The sequence below is a fragment of the Mycteria americana genome, chromosome 3 (assembly GCF_035582795.1).
Source record: "Mycteria americana isolate JAX WOST 10 ecotype Jacksonville Zoo and Gardens chromosome 3, USCA_MyAme_1.0, whole genome shotgun sequence".
NCBI classification, from domain to species: Eukaryota; Metazoa; Chordata; class Aves; order Ciconiiformes; family Ciconiidae; genus Mycteria; species Mycteria americana.
The window spans coordinates 28808644-28821859 of NC_134367.1; the positions used below are offsets into that span (position 1 = coordinate 28808644).

General features: G+C 47.6%; 1 protein-coding gene across 1 annotated transcript; it reads left to right on the top strand.

Annotated features, from left to right (window-relative positions):
• The first annotated feature begins 3350 nt into the window (after positions 1-3350).
• On the top strand, positions 3351-12637 carry BAG2 (BAG cochaperone 2). Its single transcript, XM_075498132.1, has 3 exons — positions 3351-3703; positions 10619-10728; positions 11772-12637. The coding sequence occupies exons 1-3, from the start codon at positions 3555-3557 to the stop codon at positions 12170-12172; spliced, it is 660 nt and encodes a 219-aa protein (XP_075354247.1). The 5' UTR covers positions 3351-3554; the 3' UTR covers positions 12173-12637.
• The last annotated feature ends 579 nt before the right edge of the window (positions 12638-13216 follow it).

Genomic DNA, 13216 nt, shown 5'->3' on the forward strand with positions numbered 1-13216 from the left:
ATCCTAATTTCTGTGAGTCCTTCCATTTGCTTTTTTGCTCAGAGCTCCATTGACGATCAGCTGAGCATCTGCAGCTGTACAGAATTCCCTTACTTACTAGGCAGTTTTCCTTTTAGTGAGAATGAGCTGCTGCATGCCCTGAAATGGTCATACCAGCTTTTGCATTGCTTCTGAGATAGAGGACTTCATTCAGGCTTCTGACAGGCTTGGGACCTTGGGGCTTGCCTACACAGTAAAATGACTACGATGTGTATAGGCAAACCCAGGGCTAGCTTTAATTAGCATTGGTAACGATAGCAGTAAAAACACAGTAGCACAGGTTCAGCAGGTGCTAAGTGAGGAGGCAGCCTACTGTGATAGCAGATACATATCTTGATTGAAAATATATCCTAAAAACTCACATTGGCCCATCTCTTACTGCTGCTGTTATGGTGCTGGGGAGATTGCAAGCTGGCTTTGGTTGGCTAGCCCAAGTCATGGTTGCATCCTTCTGCTATGTATGGGAACTGTTGTGTTTCCATAATACCTGAGTATAAAGAAGGTTCTTCAGATGAAGTTCCTGTAGGTGAAGGGAGGAAAATAATCTGGCATGGCATTTCTTGGGTGTGGACTTTCTCTTTGATCCTATTCCATGACAGCTCATGTGTAAGTGTTAGGGTATGTGACAAGGTATATATCAGGGTTTGGAATAAGACAAAGCTGGAATGAAGGTGCTATTTAGCAACGTGACAATTCATAGTGCTTTCGGTGCAGGTCATATCCCTGGCTCTGGGACTTCTACAGGTATATCAGATGTCCAAGGCCTGGGAAAGTTGCTCTTTCTGCTACCTCAGGGGACCTACAGGTAGCAGAAAGAGCAACCTGCCTACAGCGTGTGAATGAGACTCTTCTGTACGTCGCTCTGTTTTGCAGGTGGTGCCCATTTTTTATAATGCTGTAGTTTAAACAAGAGACAGCCAGTGTCTTTCACTGCTGAGGCAGGAGTGCAGAAACTGAGATACACACACTCTCTCCTGATGTTCTTCTCGCTGGTGCCCATAGCCAGAGCAGGGCTGTGCAGTCCATCACATGAACACAGCTGTGGAGGAGATGAGGAGAGGGGAACATAGGCACAGCAGCGCTGGCAGTCCTGACCCGGCCATCACCGTTCTTCACCACAGACCACAAGGAGGAGGATGAAGTCTGTCTGTGCTTTGTTTCAGATGTGGGGGCCCTTGCTCCTCCTTTTGCCTTGTGGCCCTGAAGGACCCAATTCCTGCCTTTTGTGTCCCGAAACTTCTCCCAGTTGAGCTGTGAGTCACTTCCCTTCCTCCAGACTCCTGTCTTTCCAGCCCAGCCATCTATTCTTTTGGAGAAGTGGTGACAACTGCCCCTTTATGTACCTCAGCAAGAAATAGAGGGGACGGGGGCAATCTACCCCTCTAGAGAGCAGGAAAAGCCGTTTTCATGGTCCTTCCAAGTTTCTAAATGGGAAGATATCCCAGGCTGTGCAGGCAGTAATGGTGAGGCTCGTCCCAGAAGACCATTTTTGCTTTTAAACCTGCGTTTTGGTTCCATGGTTTGTGCTATTCTCACTTCTAGGGTAAAATGCTGTTTCTGCTGTTAAAGAGGGTCAGTCATATGTGATATAGTGGGACACAACTACAGCTGTTCTGTGCCTGTGTTTCATTGCAGCTTCTACCTGCCTGGAATTAAACCCCTGTGCAAGGAAAAAATGTTCATAGCTGTTCAGCTATTTTGATTTCTGCTTTTTAAACCCCATCTAATTGATACTTAATAAATTGGTATAGGAAGAATAGAAGGATCCTAGGAAAAAAATGGTTGCAAACTGTGTGTCATGGCTATAAATGGTTTCTGTTTGGGGTGGGAAGCGGTTTTTAATTATCTTCTACAGAGACTGTAGAGCTGGATGGAATAATTGTTCAAATGAAGTTATTTCCATGAGCTCACAGGCAACGAGCCTTACTTATCCAACTACGTAAAACAAAGAAAACTTAGGCAATTAATTTAACGAGAGCGCTTGGGACATGATATCATTCTGAATGGACGAGCCTGAGAAAACAGCTATTTTGATTCACATCAGGGCGAGCATACAAAACAGTATCCCTGTGCAACATCCCTCTTAGCTAGCTGCCAAAAATTGGTCTGTTAGAGCCATGGGGTATTTGCCCAAACCAGGACTTTCAGGATAAGCAAATTCCTTTTTAAATACTCACAGTAGTGGCAAGTAAAGCCTATGTGTGACTTGAATTGCTGGAACCAACGCTCCCAGCGGGAACCTGAAGTACAGGAGATTTCTGTGCGAGTTGTTTGCTAAGTTGGTACAGTGGGCGCTTGCAAGAGAGAACGTACTGTTTCGTACAGTCAAGTTAAATACTATCTCGGAACAAGTCATTACTAGATGTAGATCCTCTATCTTGCCTACCATGAAATAGATACATTTTTTTCTTTTTGGCATGGAAAGAGAACAATAAACAATTTTATTTCCAGTAAGCTTTTTTGTATTATCTTGGACAATGAGGGTTGGTAGAACGGCTTCTCTTCTGCAGGTAGTCAGGGGCTCTTAGAGTTGGCACCAGAAAGATGTGCTATGGGTGGCAGTATCTCATGTATCCTACTTTTCTCCAACTTTTCTCTCCCCTCAAACAGGCTTCTGGATTTTTAAAGCATGTGTTTCCCGCCTCCCCTTTCTTCCGTTTTCAGAAGCTTCAGCTGTGTAGCTCACTTTTTTGATAGCTTTATATAAAAACAGTTGGGTGGTGGTGGTGTTTCTTGCTTTCTTTAATGAAAGAGCAAACCATATGGAACGGTTCTGGAAGGCAAATCCTCATACTAACAGCTACCCTCTCGAACGAGGCTAATATAGATACTAAAAACCTCATTACTCCTCCCTTAGCTGCTGGTTTAGCAAGAGACACAGTTCATGCTGCTTCGGCCGGTCCAAGTTTTGCTCCTTTTGTCACGAAGGGGACTGGGGGCAGGGGCAGCTCGGGGTCTCTCTGTGCCCCAGGAAGCTCACAGGGAGCAGGAGAAGCAGCGCACAGCCGCCCTGCGGCGGGCTGCCTGGCGGCCGGGCACCGCGCTCAGGCACCCGCGTGGGCCAGGACGGCGGGTGACACCCAGGTGCCGGTGCGACAGCAAACAGTTGTCCCCCGGCGGGTTTAATCCCCGCGTGTCCCCTGTTCCCCCGGCTCGCTGACGAATTCAGCCCGCCACAACCGATGTTTCTGCCGCCAGGGAAGCCGGGGGCAGCGCCGCGGCCCCCCGCGGCGGCCGGCGAGGCGAGGCGAGGCCGGGCCAGGCCAGGCGAGGCCAGGCGAGGCCAGGCGAGGCCAGGCGAGGCCAGGCGGCCCGGCGCGCTGCGTGAGGCGGCGCCCGCGGGGCCGCGGCCCGGCGCGGAGGCGGGGTGGCCGCGGGGGCAGGCGGCGGGCGGCGGGGCGGGCTCCTTCTTTGGCCATGAGCGAGGTGCCGGCATTCGGCCGCCGCCGCCGCCTGCGGGACGCGGGGAGGGAGCGGCCGCAGCGAGGATCCGCCGCCGGCAGCAGGCGGGTGCTATGGCCCAGGCCAAGATCAGCGCCAAAGCCAGCGAGGGGGCGCAGCAGCAGCAGTCCGGCGGACAGCTCCGAGGCCGCTTCTACCGCTCCACCTCCATGGCGGACCGCTCGAGCCGCCTGCTCGAGAACCTGGACCAGCTGGAGCTCAGGTGGGGCCCCGGAGGGCGGCGGCGCCGCGCAGCGCTGCGCTGCGGCCGGGCAGGGCCGGGCCCGGGCCCGGGCGGGCGGAGGGGAGGGGGCCGCGGCCGGGCGCTGCGGGTCCGGGGAGCCGCCTGGCCCCGAGCCGCTGGCTCCTCACGGCGGCCCGGCGGCGGGCGCGGGGCCTTCCCCCGCCGGGAGGGGAGGGGAACGGCGCTGCGGTGAGGCTTCCTGAGGTGACCGAAGGAAGAAGGATCCCCCTTCATCGGGGGCGGTGGGGGGGGCAAGTTTAAAAATGGCAGCTGCTGCTCTGAGGTGAAATAGCGTGGCCTGGAAATACGTGAAAATAGGAATATGTATGCGTATGTATGGAAACAGTCGTTTTTCAGAGAAAGCGCGGGAGGCTTTTTCGGAGTTGTTACCCTTTACGGTCTGGGGAGTCTTTAGCGAAGGAGCTAGCGGGGTGCGTGCGGCGCCGGGGCGGCAGCGACACGAGGCGTGCAAGCCCCGGGGCGGGTGGCGTCTGTCACCCCGCTCTGTAGCCCAGCAGCCCCTGTCCCGCCTCTGTCGGGCAGGTGTTTCATAAGAAGATGCAGGAAACGCGAGGATAAAACGTGGTGCCGTTCGGGCTCTCGGAGGCTCTTGCAAGCCTTTCAGCCACGGTGCTGAACGCCAGCACGTCAGGCTTCGTGTCTCCCAAGCCTCCTTTGCACTTACTGGTTCGGCTATGGATGTTCTTGTTACCTATGTTTACGTCCACCTCCTCTCTGAAGTGTAATAAGTCATGTAACTATAACGTGAATAGCATTGCATTCTGCAGCTTAGGTGTGTTTTTCCAAAGTAATTGTGAATACGATGTGTATTTCATCGTTGCGCCAAGATGCGTCCTGTCTCCTCCTGCTACTTGACGTTCCCCGAATAATCCCATTTGATTCTTTTCCCAGTTCGGCCGCATGAGAGACAATTCCTTGCCTTTAATCATCTTCCTCGCCCTCTCAGCTCTGTCTAATTACACAGTGTCCTTTCTGAGGTGGATGGATGCGCAGGGTGCCATCGGTGCACCACTGATTCACCTCCTGCCGGTACTGTTTCAACACGCCCTTTCCTTCATTACAGCTGCATATTGATCAGCAGCTTTCACAGAACCACCCAGAATGTTTCTAGGACTTTCCTGTAATTAAAACAGCGCTGTGGGATACAGGAGTTGCGTTTTCCCCTCTCTGCCTGCATTACTTTGCATTATTCAGGAGTGGACTTTATGTGCTATTATATTAGCCTTTCACTTATCTTGATTAAATCTCCTTGAAGTCCTTCGCAGACTTCTCTGAATTTGACTAAAGAAAATCACTGTCTGCAAACAGGTCTCGCTGCTCACGTCCAGGTCTAGTGCATGAATGTATAATCACAAAATGAGCATCAGAATATGCAAAAATGTGTTTTAAATTTGCTGAGCGACTCTGAATCAAGGCAGACATTTTGGTTAACCAGAAATTAAACCCCAAATTAAACTTCCCAGTTTGCTGTGGGTCTTTCAAACAGGCATAGTTCTAAATGTGGAACAGTTACAAAAAAGAGTCAAACTACTTTGATCAAAGTCACTCAAGTCTTATTTTTTATCCACACACAACTAATCAACATGCCTCAGTTCAAAATTATTTGAATGACAGGAGGAAGAGCTTCCACACTTTTTCCTTCTCCAGCCAGTTTAGTTTAGCTACAGACCCTCGAGATATTGCTTGTAAATATAAGAAGTGAAAATTTGTCAAAGTGAACTACAGCTTTTAATTACACCCCTCGACAATCCTCAGTTCTCAAGTTGCTTAAGGTTGGCTGAACCCCGGGGCATCCCTTCAGAAATGCTCTGGTTTGAACAGCCTTCCCTTTTCTCCCTTCCCTTCCACCCCAAGAGCTGCTTTTCGACAGTAACGGGGTATTTTTGTACCTCCCTGCTAGGTGTTTGCGGAGGGACTTCCCTCTGTAGGGAAAGTGAGTGGGAAAGGGGGATTCATTTGGCTGCCAGGGAGCGAGCCCCCCGGCAGGGGTGGCAAGAGGGGCAGGTGGCACGTTTGTCCCTTGTAAGGGCTTGGACCTTTGTGTTGCCCTGGCTGCTGGTGAATGCCAAGGCATCTCGGGAGCAGCTGGAAGCGGGACCATAGTCTCTGTTTATGAGTCACCATGTTCTGGTGGTTGTGTTAAGCAAACACGCAGTCCTAGGTGTAATGATACGTGAGAGGAGGATACATCAGACTCTTGCCTTTTTTCTTTTCATCTTAATCTTGTTGTACTTTTTGTCCTGTTCTCCTTCGGAACAACCGTATTCCCCCACCATTCATTTGTCTGTTCATGGGACTGCTCCCCTGAGAACGGAAACTCGGTTTAAGCAGCTGAGGATGCCGGGGTGAAACCCCCTGCTTTGTCTCCATCCAGCGTGCTCAGCTCTGTTTCAGGAAAAAAGCCGTACTGTCTTCAGATGTTTCTTATTTCCTTTGAAAACTTATCTGCACCTCCAGTGCACAAGCTTTAATAGTGAGCTGTTTCAGTCAGTCAGTCAGTAGTCTAAAGGATGGAGTTATTGCAGCTGTCATAAGAAAGCGGGTATTGAGTTGCTCATGTGGAAACAAAAGCACAGGCTGGTCCACCTGTTCCTCAGGGGAATGCTCTGCTCATCTAAATGGTATGCAGGAAAGAGGCACTGTGCGGCTAATCGCTCTCCGACTGGGGAAAATCAGAAGTAAGGAATGTTTTTTTAGTCTTAGGTAATGGATGGAATATTTACTTGATGTTCAAAGTGACAAATACAGTCCAAGTAAAAATATGATTCGATGTTTTCATCTGTTAGAAAAAGACCATACTGCTGCATCGAGATAATTGATAATTGGGCATAAATATGAGTATTTTGTGTTCTCTTTTCTTTGCCTTCTGTTTTTTGGTTGGTTGGTTTTTTGAGACGTGGATTGTGTTTCCACCTGTTTCCACGGCACTCACCTCTGCTAGAGGTTTATCTCTTCCAATCTTTTTTTTGGTCCCCCACCCCAAGAAAGTAAAGATTTACAGAAACCTATGAAGTTAAAGCACATTTTAGGAAAGAAGTTATGAGAGCTGACTGCAAGGTGTGGACCTGGCACTCTTGCAGCGAGTAAGGAGAGAAAGGTGTGCATTCCCTGCCGGGGCTGGGGTCTCTCCCGGACTGTGGCCTGGGGGCCAGGAGGACCCGGCAGGACCCACCCCAGCACGGGGGCAGGCAGCTGGAGACCTCCGTACAAGCCGGGGTGGTGAAATAGGGTGAGGCTGTGGTGGGTATCTCGCCTTGATAAAGCCCCCAGCATCTTCTCTGGAGCATTAACTATTTTCCTAAGGGTGGTGTGAGTGGTTTCCTTGGTTTTTGTTTTTTTTTTTTCCCCCAGAGCGCTGTTCGGAAATGATCCTATCCCGTTGTCGTGACCTCCATGTGATCCAGGTCCCTAGCAGCTGGCAGTTTTCCTCTGCTCCACTGTCTTACCTTTCTCAGGCCATTTTCCCCGCTCCTTCTGTTCGAGCGTCTAACTCCCGCTGGCTGGCTGGCTGGCTGCTGAGGTGCTGCCTTTGCTGCCAACATGCTGTTATCACGTTGTGCCTCCACCCTGCCCTTGAGAGGTCTCTGAAAGCCAAGGAGCTAATCTTTTAGGGTTATTTAGCCCCATCATCCTGCTAATAATTGGTCAAGATGGAAATTTTTAGAAGGGATGGCAGAGGCATGGGGGAGTCCTGATGTGCTGCTTCCCTGTCCCTTTGCCCCGCTGGCAGGGGCTGCTGCGCCTCCTCCATGTGCCGTTATGCGGTGCCAGGGTAGGCACTCATTCTGACTGCTGTTTATGGAAGCGAATACACTAAAATTAAAATCCCAGTGGATTTTAATTGTGTGGCACTCTGTATTGCAGTTGAAAAAGTGGTTAAAATAATTCCCAAGAAGCAATTACTGCAAATAAAAATTCTCAGGATTTGGTTATATGACTTTCTGTAAAATAATGTCAATCAAAGCTCTAGTTGGTAAATTATGGTGGTTTTTTGCAGTATACAATCATTAATTGTCATAATTTGGCTTTTAGGTCCTACCTCGCATACCAGTAGTGCTTTTGGAAGCAGTGATGTTTTAGGCATTCTCTTTTGAATTGCACTAATTCAGGATGCATCTCTGCAATGCAGTTTTTCCACATTCCTCATAGGACCCAGCAAAGCCTGTGGAAATCGCGGATTGATCCATCCGCTGAAGGCAGACCTTTAGTTTTTAAGTCAGTACAATGATATACTGAATCTGATTTAAAAACACTATTAACATTGACATTCTACACTTCCAAATTTTAATTCTAAGCTTTCCAGCAACCACAATGCATTTTTTAAATTGTGAAAATACTAGTTTTTTAAAAAGGCATGACAAGGCATTTATGAAAATATTGCTAGACTTCCTAAATTATAAAGTGCAGACATCTGAAGTATGAAATGACTCCACCTGCCTCATTGCTCTTACTAACCAGTCCAAAATAATAATTAAAAGTATTTGCTCTCGGCAAGAATTTGCATTGCGTTAACTTTTCCCACTCCTCCTCAGAATGAACATTAAAGGCAAGGCCCAAAGCTTGTGCTTTCACTGACTCAATTAGGCTAAATATTTTGTAAAACAGAACCATTTCGTGAGCAGGCTGCATGTGAAGTGTGACTATTTATATCCTCAAATGCTCCTGTTCTGCCTTTTTTTGCCCTCTTTTCTCTTACTGCTGTTTTTCTGAAGTTACCTGCCCTCAGCCAGCCTTTGAGGAAGGAGCAGCAGCTCCATACCTATCTCATCAGACAAGCCCTTATCTATAGAAGCAGCGATGATGAGCCACCGCCATCTCTGGGCAGCATCCAGTAATGTTGAAGAGCACAGAGCATCTAAGAGACTTAACAATGTTTTGGTTTTCTTTCCCTTTTCTGGCCAGGTTTAATAAACATTTCAGGCGAGATGGATTTCCGTGCTGCTTACAGCAGCTAGACCTCCTGAGCTGTGCGTTGCCAGGTCCATCAGCCAGGTTCATGTGATACTCTGCTTTCCTGAGGAGTCTGGGAATGCAGAGTTGATGGTTTTTGGCACAACTCTTGCAGCCAGGTGCAGCTTGGCAAGTCCCCTACAAGCCCCTACCCTCAAGCCTCCAGGGCAAAGCCAAGGGAGGGAGATGTTTCACTCTTGTCCCTGGTCTCCAGAGTAGACAGTTCCCAGATGTGCTTTTCCAGATGACTCGGCTGAATGCAAAAGCCCTCTCCCTAAAACCACAGTGGAGAATAAGATGTGAATTAAAGAACTAGACTCAAATTTCTAGTACGGCATTTTCACATCACCCGTGGCCAGATGGGCCTGTGCCCTACGGCACAAGGAGGAGGGCAGACTATGGGCACGCAACCACGCAGCTTACTGAGACCACATAGTTATCAGTTATAGAGAGCGGTTTCTGATGGGCTTTCCCCTCACCCTCACCGCATCACTTGTGAACAGCACAGTGAACAAGACTGGAGTAGGGGTCCTGTTTCGGGAGGAACCGGGTTTTGTGCTTCCCTGCAAGACCAGAATTAGGAGCTGCTCCCACAGAAGCTTCCTGCCTGTGTGAATCACAGCAAGCATTGCTCCACGGAAAACACCAGTGACCGTTGAGGGCAAGCGGTCCAGCGTCTTCTCCCAGTGACCAAAGCATGCCACTCAGGGGGAAGCCCTTGTCACATTAATAGAAGTGTGTGAGCTTTCTCCCTCTTGCCTGTTTTTCTCCCTTGTGAAAGGGGTCATTCGGCTACAAGGCGGTGGTTGAGTTTTCTGGAGCATTTGTTGCTTTGTAGGTCGGTCATAGGGGTTCTGCGCTGCTGGCCTGGGAGTGGCGGGGGAGCTGGTCCCCTTGCTGCCTCCATCCCCACAGCTGCAACCCTCACCCCCAAGTTCCCTGATGGGGACTTGGTTGGTTTCTCTTCTAGTTAAGCAGCTGACAATAATTGCCAGGTAGCTACAGCGCTTCTGCTACGGTGCTGCAGTACTGTCAGGTTCTGGATATCCAGACTCACTGCGGAGTGGGATAGAACAGTGTCGTGGTTTAGCTTCAGTCCAAGCACCAAGCACCACACAGCTGCTCACACACCCTGCCCCCCCACGTGGGATGGGGGAGAGAATCGCAAGAGCAAAAGCAAGAAAACTTGTGGGTTGAGATGAGAACAGTTTAATAATTTGGGGGGGGAGTGGAGGGGAAGGTAGTGAAAAGGAAAACAACAAGAGAGCAAGAGAGGAACAAAATCCAGGAAAAAACCCAAGTGATGCAACCGCTCACTACCCACTGACCAATGCCCATCCCATCCCCAAGCAGCGATCGCTGCCCCCCGGCCAACTCCCCCAGTTTCTATACTGAGCATGACATCATACGGTATGGAATAGCCCTTTGGCCAGTTTGGATCAACTATCCTGGCTGTGCCCCCTCCCAGCTTCTTGTGCACCTGGCAGAGCATGGGAAGCTGAAAGCCCTTGACCAGTGTAAACATTACTTAGCAACAACTAAAACCTCAGTGTGTTATCAACATTATTCTCTCCTAAGTCCAAAACACAGCACTATACCAGCTACTAGGAAGGAAATTAACTCTATCCCAGCCGAAACCAGGACAAACAGCACTGTCAGTAAGATAAAAGATTTAAGTCCAATCGAATTACTGATGTTTTGGGTTTGTTTTTTTTTTCCCCGTTTGTTTGTTAAAATTATATTGAGTCTTTAAAAGTGAAGTTAAGATACGGGAGGAGGTAATGAAATCAGAGTCTGGCTCATGGATAATTAAGAACTGACTGTACTTCTTAAGCTGAAGTTTAAAAAAACAGTTCTTGGCAGCTATATAGGTGAACAGCTATTTTATTATTTAAACATTTTGTTTGGTTCAACCATGTTCAGGGTAGAGGCTTTCCGTGACGCAGCATCTGCTATGGAACAAGAGAAAGAAATCCTGCTGGAAATGATCCACAATATCCAGAACAGCCAGGATATGAGGCACATCAGTGAAGGTGAGAAGCTGCTTTGCCATACCCTCCGAACTGACCCAAAGTCAAGACAGCCCATGCCTTAGGGAGCAGCTCCGTCTGACTGCTTGCTGCTGGTAAAGGGACGGGCACTGGAGCCAGCTAAGGTTACTGAAGGGTCATCCGTTACCCTGTGATCCCCTTTTTTTTGACTGCATAAATTCCCATACTGTTCAGCCGGATGGTCTGCCATGAATGTCACTGCTGTGTATGTGAAAGCCCGTACTCAGTTTACTGATTTATTTTCAAAATCAGGGTTAATATAGCTCAGCTGAGGGAGAGAAGTTGCTGGTAGTGATGATGATTAAATATAGTTGAAAAAACCAGCATTTGAATGGCTTTGACTACTGGACAGGCATGAGTGCTACAAAGTGTACGCCCTGCAGGAACCTGATGATTAAGATTGTTGTCGTGGTTGTGTGATATACGGCTTTAAATATATTCCCTAAATCTGTATGTTTTATATTAGGTGCTTTAAATTGCTGGTTTATTGCCTCTTCAAGAGCATACACGTCAAATATGTTGTGTCCATATTTTAGGAAAAACCTAAGTTTTCAGAAAATAGAAAACCATTTTTTTCATGGCCCCTAATTGCATCTAGTAGTCAGAAATCTGTTTTCTCTTTATGGCCTTCTGAGGTACTGTCTAAATCTCTCCCTCACAGTGGCACAGAAGGTCCTTAATGTGCCTGTTCTGTTAATGAATAATGTGTCCTGATAATACTGTATGCTTTGCTTTAATGTGACACAGCAAGCATTGTGTCAGCAGCAGAAAAGCATTGCTTACATTTTTAGTAGAGCTTAATGCCTTATTCCAAATCAGAAGAGGCTAGCTTCTGTGAAATCAGTAGGACTTAGGCAAATGCAAAAAACTCATTTCTGGTCCCTGGAAGTCTTGTTGATTGTCACTTACTTAAAAAAACAACCTTGTTTGCTGCAAAGTTGTAGCAGTTTGATTGCCTTGATGATGTTATTTGCACAGGGAAGTATTTGCCTGTAACCTAGAATACTTTCTTGTTTTCGATTTAGGTGAGAGAGAAGAACTTAATTTGACTGCTAATCGTCTGATGGGCCGAACCCTCACTGTTGAGGTTTCTGTAGAAACCATCCGAAACGCCCAGCAGCAGGAATCCCTACTGCATGCCACGAAGATGATCGATGAAATTGTCAATAAACTTCTGGATGATTTGGAAGATGCCAAAATGCGCTTAATGTCGCTTTACGGTGCATGCACATCTGACGTGCCAGCAGGACCCATCGATCAGAAATTTCAGTCTGTGGTAATCGGATGTGCCATTGAGGATCAGAAGAAAATCAAAAGGCGGCTAGAGACTCTGCTCAGAAACTTAGAAAATTCTGAAAAGTCAATCACATTGTTGGAGCACCAGAAATCATCTGTCCGACAGTCTTGCAACAGCAAACAGGATTAAGCTATCCTCCTGGCTACTGCTGGCAAATCACGGGATGAGCAAGTCTTCATAAAAAGCACACAGAAGCTAAGAAGAAAAATCTCTGTACAAGCACGCACGTATATACACATGCACATGCACCGAAGTATCGGTGATTGCGAGGTGCGAGCATTTAATGGGTTTTGGTAGCATTGGCATTTTCTTTTGGCAATAAAGAATGCTATCAGGAGTTCTCCTGTAGAGTTGATACCGCTCTATTGCAAATTGTCATTGTCCTTCTGCTGAACTGTCAGAAACTGTCAAAATCTAGCCTTTCCTCCATTCTCCTGGGCTTTTTTTTAAACTAAAGTTGTTTTGTCATATAGCGAGTTTTTAGCTTTTCTCTGCTGTATACATAGTGTGTGAACCAGACTTTTGGGGAAAAAGACAAATCATGGCAATAAACCAAAAACATTAATAAACTGTATATTGTATTTTCATAAACAACATGCTGCCTACTCATTACCATTTATCATTTTAATAATTTGGCCCTATTCATAAGGAGATCACAATACTTTCAAGAGACAGATACCTCCGGTTTGTAACTGAGGAAGTGAAAAGCGACACATCCATCCAGGTCACAACCAAGGCTAGGAACGAGCTCCAGCTCTTGTGATACACCGTTCCACGCCTGCCTGGTGAACCATCCTGCCTCCCACCATGTGTCTGTATTTTGAGGTTGCTGTGTATTTTTTTGTAAAGGTAATACAAAGGGGAATTGGTATTTTTCAGTTACTATACTGCAAACTGGTTTTGCATTATTATCTGTGACTCAACAGAGCAAAATGGTTGAATTCTCAACTAGCAGATACTGTATTTGTTTCTTGTGTAGGACAACACTTTTTAAATGTAACATTACTTACTTTTGGGGGAGGGGTGGTTTTTTTGGTGTTTTTTTTTTTTTCTTCCACCTTCCCACCCCTGTAATTTCTGCTCATCATTGCCACACTCTTAATTCACCAGCTGTGGGTCAAAAAGTGCAGATTTTAGGATGATCCTGGACTTTTGCACCCCCTCCACCGCCTG